The sequence below is a fragment of the Oncorhynchus nerka genome, linkage group LG2, assembly GCF_034236695.1.
Source record: "Oncorhynchus nerka isolate Pitt River linkage group LG2, Oner_Uvic_2.0, whole genome shotgun sequence".
Taxonomy (NCBI): Eukaryota; Metazoa; Chordata; class Actinopteri; order Salmoniformes; family Salmonidae; genus Oncorhynchus; species Oncorhynchus nerka.
Window position 1 is genome coordinate 83049589 of NC_088397.1, and position 12916 is coordinate 83062504.

The following is a 12916-nucleotide window of genomic DNA, read 5'->3' on the forward strand; positions in this document are numbered from 1 at the left end:
TGGCGAGAGTTGTTGGCTGTGGTCGATGCACTCCAGAATTTCTGACCCTGGCTTGTCGTCTCCACACAAATGCTGATGCGTTGTGTAGCCGGCCATGAGAAGAGGAAGACTGCAAGCACTGCCCACGCTTGGAACAAAAGGAGAGTCTCCTGTCCACAGTGGCGGCAATTCAGGTGGCACACAGGATCTCAGCACCGGAATGACAAAGACCTGAAGAGGTAGCAGGAGGTGACCCGACGTTGGAAACTGTTCGGTACTGGTTGGAGACCGGCCAGCAACCTGCCTGGAACAGAGTCTCACCCCTGTGCCCCAAAGCCAAGGCCTACTACTCCCAGTGGGACAACCTTTCCATTCACAATGGGGTGCTGTTTTGAAGACGGAGGGAACCAACACAAAACTCGGTGGCAGCGGCTGGTGCCTCGTTCCATGTGTGCCCATGGAACGAGCTGTCCATGGGTTGATGGGGGCAGACCACCAGGGTACCACAGCCAATGCCAACAAGCTGGTGGAAGAACTCCAGAGTGATCAGGGGAGAAATGTTGATGCTAAGGTGTTCAACAAAGTCTGTGAGAAGCTGGGTGCGTGCAATAAAAGGACCACCCCCCTGCATCCCCCAAAGCAATGGGCTCATCGAACGGTTTAGTCAGACTTTGATGATACAGCTGGCCACTCTCACCTCTAACCACCAGAAGGACTGGGACTGACATCTGCCATTGGGCTTGTGGGCCTATCGGTCAGCAGTGCAGGAGTTCACAGTCTGCACCCCAGCAGCACTGATATTTGGCAGAGAACTATGCACTCCAGTGGACTTGTCCTTTGGAAGACCTCCAGAGCCCGAGGTTCCTGGAGCCGCAGGCTTGGAGTACCTCCACCACTTTCAGCAACACCTGGACACAGCCCACGACTTTGCACGGCATCGCTTGATGGAAGCAGGGGTAAAGAAGAGGGCACATTACACCCGCTGTCAAGGTCAGCCATTCCAGCCTGGCCAAGAAGTGTGGGTGTACAGCGCCCGGTGCAAGCATGGTCTGAGGCCGAAACTAACGAGTCACTGGGAAGGCCCATGAATGGTTATTGAACGACTTTCTGACGTGATGTACCGCATCCAGCTTCGGATTCGTGGACGAGTTTTGGTCCTCCATCAAGATCAGCTGGCGCCTCGTATACCTTGTGAAGTGGAAAGCAAGGTGTTGATGTTGTGGTTACTCCTCCTCACAGCCCTGGACCATCGGACAATGCCACCAGGGCACCACTGATGCAGGCTCACATCTCGAGGTCAGGATTGCACCCCTTGACAGCAATCAAGCCGCCGATTACCCCCGTCCAGGTTTCAGGACTTTGTGAAGGATTTTGGGTTTGTCGGTGACAACTGACCCCTCAGGAGGGGGCTATGTAGTGGCAGCAGCCTATTAGAGGATCTGGAGGTGAGGCTTGTTGGAGGCGTGGCCTTAGGTTAGCTCTGTTGTGAAAACCGTGGGTGAAAGTGTCATGTTAGTTCATCTATTCTGTTGTAAATGTCAAGCTTGTACACTTCCAGTTTTGCATTCTTAATAAGACTGACATAATTGCATGTGACACCAAAGCACCCACGAGTGTTCCATTGTTAAGACAGTCACCATTTTGTTATAATATGGTTATTGTTTAGTAGTCAGAATAATATGAGTTTGATTTAAATGTCTACATGCCTTGCAAGAACAATGATTTCCCTGACATCTGAAATCTGGTTACCTGATGGGATTTTGATATATGCACAACATTGCCAATCAAAATAAACATTCTACCACAGAGACCATGTTATTTTGGGGTAGCCTATTTGATTTTGAGTTCAGACATATAAAGTGTGTATGTGAAAACTTTTCAAACTCACTTCACTTGTGCATGAGTATAAAGAGAGGCCTGAGCTGCGGGCACATGCGCAGATCAAATACACTGCTTGTAGTTGACGTAGCTTCTCAACTCAATCGCAGAATGTGACGATAGAACTGAAGCAAATCGTACAATCTGTCCAGGTTGATATCAATATTTTAATTTGGTAACTTCGCACAGTATGACGTTATCATCGTAAAAGACTGAATCCGACGTACAGTCTGCAAATACTGAGGGGTAGTACATAGCTTACATCTAGCTATGTACTACCCCTCAGTATTTGCAGACTGTACGTTACCAAAACCCAGGCTATTCTGAAATTAGCTAGCTTCACATTCCAGCTCAGACTTCATTCGTACTACCATGGTTGATATTGCTTGTTCACATGCTGCTAAATCTAGCAGGTTTGCAACTGCACGTGCATGTGGCTAGTCGAAGGCCGAACTCTTCATTGAGGCAATGTTGAAACATCAATCCATTGGCAAGTCAGTGCCGCATTTTCATTTTTGCCAAAATAAACATGAAATAAAAGTTATCTTGCAAATTCAGCAGACTATGACGTGAAATAGGCTTGTTGATGTGCCGCACATTACGCCCTATCGTTAAGGCCGTCTTTGATGTGTTTTGGTGGGCTTATCAATATACACAGCTCTTTTTCCACACTCCTATGATAATGTCTTACAATTTTTTTTACTGTGCTTGCGCTTTCAAATGCATCATGTTATTACTAAATGTATGTGATAGGTATTTAAAAATGACTGTTTTTGTTACACACAACAACAAAAAAAGATTAATAAAATATTTAATCGGTCATCTTCCTCAAATGAAGGGGATGATAATGCAATCTTTGCTAGAGGGAGGGAATCTGTTTGAATTGGTCCTCAACTCACGGCTCAGACTCTTCATTCAGGATAAATGGAGTTAGCAACGAGTTAGCCTGTCCCGGAGCAGGTTCCCACGGGGCAAAAACGAACGTTAAGTCAACGTAGGCAACTGATTGGATTTGCAAAAAGTCATCAACTTATCCTTTTTGTCTTTTTTTTTACCCAACTTTTAACATTAATCCAACGATTTCACATTGAATTCAAGTTGGTTGACAACTCAACAAAATATAAATCGAAACTAGATGTTGAACTGACGTCTGTGCCCAGTGGATTACTTCTTAAGCATTCGTTGACATAAATGTACCAGGCTAAAGGGTGAGCCACATTCATGGTACTGGTTATCCTGAGCTGAACTCAGAGTTGACCAAAGTTACCTCGCTAACTCCTCAAACCAGGTATGTAGGATACCCCTCTGGTCCATTTTGCTAATATGGAAATGGATAGGTCTACTGATCGTATCATAATTATAATCATTATTAATTCAACAGCTACATTTCAGCAAAAATGCACATATTACCAGTGAGGAAAAGAAGGTGGCAGGTCATGAGAAAATATAGGTATCTTTTGTTTCACTAGAAACTCAAGTTCAAGTACATTGTAAGGATTTGAAGAAAATATTCTTAGGCTATAGATAAATCTTTCCTATCTCCATCTGCGACTGAAGTGTCTTCACTCCTAAATTCACTAAAGACATGCAACACAATAAAGGTGGCATTATATTGTGGCTGTGTTAAGGACTTTGATGTTTATAGGGACGATTATGCCTTTTCTCCAAAGTCTATATGTGTTTACCATTCTGTTTTGAACATAGAAAACATGTGATGATACAATGTCACGTTTTAAAGACATGTTTTGGAACTTTGGAGACTACTTAGTTATTTTTAAACCTCCTGCTTTGGGCTGGATGTGTCAATGTTAGTGATGTGCACGGTATTTGAATATTCAATATCCCAACAGTCGTTAGTATCTAAATTCAGTGAGAATAAAAAAAAAAATTTGAACACTAATGGCTTTTTTCTAAATTAAATGAAAATGTGACATACAAGGATTTACCGTGACATTACAAAGTATTACATTTACATTTACATTTAAGTCATTTAGCAGACGCTCTTATCCAGAGCGACTTACAAATTGGTGCTTTCACCTTATGACATCCAGTGGAACAGCCACTTTACAATAGTGCATCTAGGTCTTTTAAGGGGGGGAGGGGGAGAAGGATTACTTTATCATATCCTAGGTATTCCTTAAAGAGGTGGGGTTTCAGGTGTCTCCGGAAGGTGGTGATTGACTCCGCTGTCCTGGCGTCGTGAGGGTATTAATTTAATAAAACAACAAACTGTTCTATGTAGTGTTTATAACGTGCGTCCCATAAAAAGGCCGGTAGCTGACTGGTAGCTCTCATGTGTGTAGCTTGTTGTTTATGTTGGCCAAACAAAGCGGCAAACAGGCTCAATGTCTAGCAAGTGGAGTGAGAGATCACTAATGCAATGCAAGATGGAATAAAGTTACAGAATTAAAAGTTAGCGAAATGAGGAGTAGGCTACAACAAGCAACCAACAGGCAGACTGATGTTTTATCTAAATGGGGTTGGGGAGAAAGCGCAGCATGTTGCCTCAATTAGCCTAGCTAGCTTCTCTAGGCTACTCCAGTCAAAACAGGCACTGTTATATGGGATTATAAATAACATTGTGGCTGCTACAGGTTAGCTAGTCTTGGCTCTAGCCAAGTTTCTCTCCCTCTACCTCCGATCGATCCCATCTGATCACACACAGGCCCCTCCACAACTGCAGCAATAGAGCGCCAGCCTCTCTCCGGTGTGCAGCAGTCCTCAGGTTAAAACGTACGTTTAAAAAAAAAAAATCCAGATATCCAACAAAAATGTATGATACTATTTGAATAGTGGAGTTATTTAAAATGTCCATTCATAATCAATGTGTAGTTCATACATGCATAATATATTAGCATAATTACTGTTTTACCCCAATTAGCCACATAATCCCTAGTTTGAAAGCGACTGTTTTTCTGGAAACTGCCATTTTCCTTGCATTTTTCCCCACGTGGGCCAGCCCCCTAGCAATTCTTGTTCTATATAATGAGCTATCTGAGTGACAGACAAGATGCACAAACAGCAGAACGAGAGCGACGGCAATGATGTGGTGCACATATCGACACATATGTGACGAAGTACCAATTTTGGCTTGTGAGCCGCTATTTTCTGAACTACTGGCTAAAATGTATGCAAAAGTACCGGAGAATCCCTTTAAGGATGTTTTCCCTGAAAAGACAGATATATCCAAATATCATAATGATATTACCTTAGAGAGATACCGAACCTTAGTAAATGTGTCATGTGGTCATGTTTTCGCAGAACAATGCATGTCTACATATTGGTGCTTATATGGGTATACCGATCTTTGATTCATACAGTTCATTAATGTAATATCATTCCCCTCTCCTGAGGTTTTGATAATGTTCAATGCAAGACAGAGATTGTACTGTAGCATCCCAATTTGTATGATTGATAAATTTTGAGATAAGACTCAACATAAAGAGCTATATATTTTCATACTAATTTATTTGAATAGGGACAGATACAATTAAAACGCGGACCCATGGAAACATAAGATGCATAACACCATAATGCTTTTGTAGTAATTCCCAGAGTCAGACCCTAGATTAAAATTACTTTGAAATTAAATTGATGGTACCCTAGATGGGATTTAAAATATTTGTATTTAACCTTAATTTAAACAGGGAGTCACATTGAACTTAAAACATTTTTTTCAAGAGAGCACTGTACACATGACAATAAAAACATAATATTAAAACATACATGTGTATAAAACAATCAAATTGAGCACAATAAAACATTTAAAAACATTTAATAAAAGCAATCACATTCAACTACATACACAATCAATCATTTAAACTGCCTAAGTGGCACCAGCACATCTAATTGCAGTGAATTTTTCAGATTATTACACAATTTTGGGGCAAAACAAAACAGCATGATTTTAAATGGTTCACAGTGGCACATATGCTTGCCATTCTTTAAAGCCAGTTTTTTTCCCCACTTTCTGTGAAAAATGTATCTAACTCTCGTAGAAGTTTGAAGTGATCTGGAAGTGATTTCCAGAAACAGACACGATTTATATTTCCATTCACATGTGTCCCAGCATTAGCCCCACCCACTCAACTCTGGCCCACTAGAGCTTATTTCGTCACTCAATGCCACGTTAGGTTACTCCCTGCCAACCTGCTTAACTGCCAACCTGGCTACTGGGTATTTGAGGACACAAAATGGCTGTGCCAGAAAATATGTCTGACTGAGGTGTCATGGAGCCAAATAAATCCCCATTAATAGAAAAGCTTGATCCTGAGCTGGTGCCAGTTTGAAGGCGACCCAAGCTTCAGGACAAGGATCAACTCTCCACTACACACTTTCCAAGGCTTCTAAACTTCAACACTCATAGTTATGAGATAAACCCTAATGTATTAACACACTCACTCAATGTCAGATCCAGTATTTCTAAAGTTTAGGATGAGATTAAAAAGAATGAATTAATAGATCATTCTAAACATGTTGCCTACTTGTAGGCCTAGCACGTCGCATACGGTCAATTATATCTATGGATGAAGTGATTCCATTTTATAATTTGAATTGACATGATGTCCCTTCACTTTAAACCACACAGATGTCGGGCTGAGATTGTGGAATCTAATGGAATTTGTTATGTTGCAGAAAATGGCCCAGGTTCCAGATGCAAGTGAAACCTTCAGTCAGTGGTGCCGAAGCAGCAGGGGGGACATAGAGCCCCCAGCATTGTGCTGATGATCAATGCTATCTGGGGTGCTTGGGACGTGCCTGCCCTTAAACCCTTACCCAAACCTTAACCCTTTACCTTAACCAAAACCCATACCTAACCCTAACCTTAACCCTTACCTTAATCATTTTACATTTCAACTTCAATGGATTAGTAATGTCCCTAGGATAGCACGAACCTTGTGCTGATGGTTGGATCGTTCCTGAGATAAGTGGGAAGGTGATGAGGCTGCAATATACTTGATGGGTGTTGGAGAAACACAATATGGCACAAGTAGATTTGAAAGAAGATACCGCTGCATTTGGTCCTCTTTGGAGTACATGGTGCATTAATAAACACACAATATGAAGACACTATCTTATTTGATTAGGTGAATATGTCATCAAAATAGACCCCAGAATAAAAATATTAACCCGTTTGAGTAGGCCATGAACGCTTCAATGTATTACTGTATTGTTACATTGACCTGGCATTTAAATGTAATAACATTTAATTGAAAGACACTATTCCCAACATTCATTGAATATGTAGCCTATTCCTTAACAAATCATACCCTCTAGTAGCACCTATTCCGCGCCCTGCCTTTAATTCCGTTGACTTTGTAGGGATCAGGGAGTTTAGATTCGAAGGGTATGTATGGGCCAATGGGCCCTTCGCTCGTTTCTTTTATGTCGCATTTGCTGTGTTTACACAGTCGACACACCCCAGACCTTCAACCGAACCGCCTCCCCCAATCCTGTCACACACACAACGTGTATGTCACTGACACAATAAATCAATAAACTCTACAATCAATCATGACGATGCAAGTCAACCGAACTGAAACCACCTAAAAATATAAATTGCAGGATGTAACGTCGGATTTGAGTCCTTACCCTCCTTCCGTGGGTATCCTGGTTTGTCCGAAATGAGAGGGGGAGAATATCAAGGTAAACTATAGTTTCAACCATTTACATAACAATCTTGGCATCAAAGCATGTTTCTGCTACTTTAGGCAGCTGACACCACATCCGCAGCACACTGCAGACACACCCCTTTTGCTCTGATGCGCACAGGCTTCTGCATACGCACAATGCTGAGTAAGATGAAAATAATAATACAAACACAGAGACAATGAAATGATCGGTGTCATGTATCCATCCCGACACTACTATGTTCAATTCCTAGCCTGTAACGCAATACTTTATTACAATGCTGCCACCTCACAAAACATGTGGCCACATAACAAAGAGTAGTGCATAGCACATATTTGTGGCAGATAATCATATCGTTTCCTTTTCAGTGCATATATTATCATATTGTTACAACGTTATAGTAGGTAGCGCTGTAGCAGATCAGTGCTTGCGGTGAAACAATGTTGCTTTAAAGCTCACGCGGTCAAAGTTGTTTACCTCTTCGTTACCTCTGACGTCATGACACACCCCTGTGTTTGGGGGAAGGGGACTAGCTCGCACACGTTACGAGCATTTGGCTCGACCAAGCATGGCAGGGTTGGTGTAAAATGCCACCAACCAAAACACGGGATTAACGCAGATTGCACCTTTGATTGGCTATTGGAGAGGTTTACGGAACATATTATATACTGTGGACGTCCAGGGGCGGGGCATAACAAAAAGTAATGGCCATTTATTTAGGGTCTGGCAAGACAGTGGATTTCACAGTTATTCTATAGAATTCGCCGTTTGTAGAGCATGACAAAAAGGTAAATACCGTAACCATTATTACTAGGCGTTTTCGTTCATAGCAGTCGCGTTCTGTCTGAATACAATTGATACATCGCCTAAAACTGATTGCGCAATTAGGGTTAACCAGCCCTACACGCTAACGATCAGTATCACCCCTAAGCCAGCATTTAGAGCCTTCGTTTGGGCGTGATAGTTTTGATATTTCGAGTCGATCACGTACGGGTCTTTGTAATACGCAGTTATTACACAGTATCGAACATATTTACTGCAATTCAACATGGAGAGGATTTGTTTTCTGTAGATATTGACGACGAAAAACGGACTAAGGGCAACTTGGTCTTGGGAAAAGTTGTACACAGGTATGAAACTCGCATGCAGAGAAGGAATGTGAAAGCTACAACTATTCTGCTGCTCGAGCTCAAAATGAACGCAGTGTTAAAGGATGTCAGTGTACCAAAATAATCTTTACAATCCAACCATTGCACGCATGTTTCTCAAATTATTGTTTTACATTTTCTTTACAGAGATACAAATTGTATTATTCAAGCAACCAAACTGTCTGAAACAAAGTCTGAATTGATTAAGCCAATTTCTACTTTTTCAGGATTAGAGATATATAAATGGTTAAGAGAGTTGTCAAGTCTTTATCCTCCATCTACAAACAAGGGCATGCCAAAATATCAGGTAAGGTACTTTGATCTGATTTAAATCCATGCATTCATATACATTCATGCAATACGTCTATCCATTCATGCAATTAAGCTCAGCTCCAGATTCCCAAAATATTTATTATCTGTCATAGCTTTGAAAAAATGTAGCTAGATAAGCACTTTAAAAGCTGGAGTGTATTGCAGACACCCTTGCCCCAAATATGCCAGACTACTACTATTTGACATAACATGAGTTACATTTTAGGCTTCTGTTACTAGACCTTCAAAATGGGCCTCTCGTGTCTCACACTGGCAACTTTTCCCTCTGATTTAACATCTACCATGTTCTTAATGGGTTCAATACGTAGGTTAAATCAAATCCACTGGGGTCCAGAATGATTGAGTCCCTCGATGGAGATGATCAAAAAAATACTGTATCAAATAAATAATACAAATACTGAGCTGTATTGTATGGTCCAAAAGAGAAAACAAATATATTATTTTATACTAATACAATTGTGCTGAAAAATAGGTGTTGTTTAACAATTAATACAAAAAACCCTTAAGAAGGTAGGGGTGAAAATGATTGGATTCTCTGTTTCCACCGTCCCTGTTTCCACCGTCCCTGTTTCCACCGTCCGCTTGCGAGGATAACAACATTGAGCCTTTTTCTCAAATGTTTTATGAAATTGGAGAACACTTTGGGAGGGGTCTTAGACCATTCCTCCATACAGAATCTTTCCAGATCCTTGATATCATTTGTCTGCCCTTATGGACTTGCCTTCTTCAATTCAAACCACAGCTTTTCAATGGGGTTCAAGTCTGGAGACTGAGATGATAATTGCAAAATGGAATGAAACGGGTAAACCTACCTGAATTTGTCCAATAGAAACTCTCATTTGCAACTGTTTGGACATCCTAGCTCAGCTAGATGCAGGAAAGAGTGTTTGAGGCAATATTGAATGTGTCACTATCTGTCACCTACCTTATAAACTTTAATTCGTAGGCTAGGTTGTAGCAACCTCATGATGGGTATAGGGAAAATTTGAGTATCATATAGTAGACTAAACCTATTGATGCTACATTGAGCTGGGTGAATGGAACATGAATGACAGTCATTCAATACGCTTTAATAGAAATAAGGCCATGCTGATAAATCAAAAATGTTTTCCTCCCAAATATTAAATAGCACTGACTGCCACTGATGTTTAAATAAAATCAGTAAGGGCTTATATTTGTTTTTCTTGTCAAATGTATCACCATATGCCTAAAACTATCCTGGAAATAGATGACGTGTAAGTAGCCTTACCTCACATTCTTATTTTTCTGTCACAGTTGTGTCTTTAGTCACAGTAGGACACAAGGTCGGAAAACGATTTCAAACTGAAAACAAATAATTGCTCTTATTGGACACGTTCACATGCAGCAACTTTTCTGTTTCAAAACGTTTTGTCCCATTTGCTCCTACTGAACACGGCTCCGGTTTCCATTTAGAAGTGGGTAATGTCCTTTCTTTTCCTTCTACGCAGCCTTTGTAGCCAAAAGTGTTGACGAGTGATGCCGTATAAGTGTTCACTATAAGAAATGACGAGAATTCAGAATACTGCCTCTCTCTAAGGGAATTGAGTCAACTGACCCAACAGGTCATGTTATTGTAGGTAGCACACTTTCGTTGGCACTAATGAATCCAACGAAAATGTGAATTTGATATTTCCCCCGAGCTATTAAGATTAGTGAAGCGATATCAGGGTACTGTATTTGTGCTTGAGCTCTCTGTGATTTTGATATGTTATTTCTCTCATGTTGACTCTGATAGATCTTTACTCAGGTCTAGATGATTGAAAAGGTTTAGACCAATAAACCTCTTCAACCAGATTAGAATATCCTCATGTATTAACACTTTACATAACCATGTTCTTATCCCTGTGTAAATATTTCTGTAAGTACAGTATAGTAAAGAGCATCAGGCCTACTCATTGTTTTACTGTATTACAACAGTATACCTAATGTAAACCTTAGCCCTACCCCAAACCCATACCATAATCCTACTTACAGTGCGAGTACATTGTAACAATAAGTCATGACAATAGCATTTACCCTGGACTCTGTGTACACTTACTGTTATTAATTACAGCGAGTCCTAAGAGCACTGTAATGTAAAGTATGACCCCCTTGTTTTCTTGATGATGGGGTAGGGGTAGGCCTACTGCTGGCTAAAGTTATATGTTACCCCCTAGAGATAGATCTCTATGATGTGTATGGCGGGTAACACCTTGACCAAACCGGGCCTGCGCGTGCGGTATCGTGTGCATGTTGATTTTGTCAGTCCCCACCAGACGCATTCATGACACGTAGGTTAAAATAGCAAAAGCAACTGTGAACCAACTATATTCATTTGGGGACAGGTTGAAACACACATTAAACATTCATGGACATGTGGCTAGCTTGCTGTTGCTAACTAATTTGTCCTGGGAGGTGAACATTGGGTTGTTATTTTACCTTAACCTGTGTGTCATGAATGGGCCTTTTTGTTGTTGGATCTTTGTATAATTTTGACCTCGAGTCTCTACTCTGACAATTAATCCACAGTTAAAGGGGAAACCTACTAAGTTAGTTTCTAGTTAATTTTCTATGAATAAGCTCTCACCCACGTGGGTTAGTATTCTCCTGAAAACCAATGAGTAGATGGGAGAGGCAGTACTTGCAGCACGTCTAGCGTCTCAAATATAATACATGTTTTATTTTAGCGCCTGGCTATGCAGATGCCTGTGAGCAGTTTGGATGAAATGATGGAATAACATATACTGTACATTTATTTTGCAATGATCGTGCACGCGATATGGCTGGTCTAGTCAGGGTGTAACATGCAATATAGGCTTGTATTATGTATATGTCAAGTGTGGGATGTACAGAGTGGCATGTTATAGACACTTTGAATGAATTAGGCTGTTTGAAAAGGTTTGAATGAGGGGTGTGCTGATTAGTCGGACAAAACAAGTAACGGATATGGGCAATTTTCTGGATCCGTTTGTGAGCCGAGTATTGTTTGTATTCGGGTGCCAGCAAGCATCTTTCTCATGTCAGTCAGTCACGGAGTTTCTAAACCATACTGTACTGTCTTTGTGTCCAGCCTATAGACAGAAACTAAAACAGGAAGCTCCCGCTCTCAGGTCTGTTCAACATTGGTCCGACCAATCTGATTCCACGCTTCAAGATTGCTTCGATCACGTGCATTGCTTCAAACAACAACATTGATGAATACGCTGATTCGGTGAGCGAGTTCATTAGCAAGTGCATTGGCGATGTCGTACCCACAGCAACTATTAAAACATTCCCCAACTAGAAACCGTGGATTGATGGCAGCATTCGCGCGAAACTGAAAGCGCGGACCACTGCTTTTAACCAGGGCAAGGTGACCGGAAACATGACCGAATACAAACATTGTAGCTATTCCCTCTGCAAGGCAATCAAACAAGCTAAGCGTCAGTTTAGAGACAAAGTAGAGTTGCAATTCAACGGCTCAGACACAAGAGGTATGTGGCAGGGACTACAGTCAATCCCGGATTACAAAAAGAAAACCAGCTGGCTGGTGTGTTTACGGACATATTCAATCAATACTTATCCCAGTCTGCTGTTCCCACATGCTTCAAGAGGGCCACTATTGTTCCTGTTCCCAAGGGAGAGGGAGAGGGAGAAGTAGAGGGAGCACCCCCCAATCCACATTGACGGGACAGTAGTGGAGAGGGTAGAAAGTTTTAAGTTCCTCGACATACACATCACGGACAAACTGTAATGGTCCACCCACACAGACAGCGTGGTGAAGAAGGCGCAGCAGCGCCTCTTCAACCTCATTAGGCTTAGAAATTTGGCTTGTCACCAAAAGCACTCACACATTTTTACAGATGCACAATCGAGAGCATCCTGTCAGGCTGTATCACCGCCTGGTACGGCAACTGCTCCGCCCACAACCGTAAGGCTCTCCAGAGGGTATTGAGGTCTGCACAGCG

The 12916-nt window shown here is 41.5% G+C and overlaps 1 protein-coding gene across 3 annotated transcripts in view; it reads left to right on the forward strand.

Annotated features, from left to right (window-relative positions):
• Positions 1 to 8032: 8032 nt before the first annotated feature.
• LOC115131812 (vitamin D3 receptor B-like) overlaps positions 8033 to 12916 on the forward strand; it is a 95730-nt gene continuing 90846 nt past the window's right edge. For 2 of the 3 annotated variants that reach the window (XM_065003739.1, XM_065003756.1), the window contains exons 1-2: positions 8033 to 8618; positions 8864 to 8943. In XM_065003739.1, coding sequence (XP_064859811.1) covers positions 8880 to 8943 — 64 coding nt within the window. In that variant the 5' untranslated portion in view covers positions 8033 to 8618; positions 8864 to 8879. The remainder of the gene's footprint in view (positions 8619 to 8863; positions 8944 to 12916) is intronic. The other variant, XM_065003748.1, reaches the window with a different exon arrangement.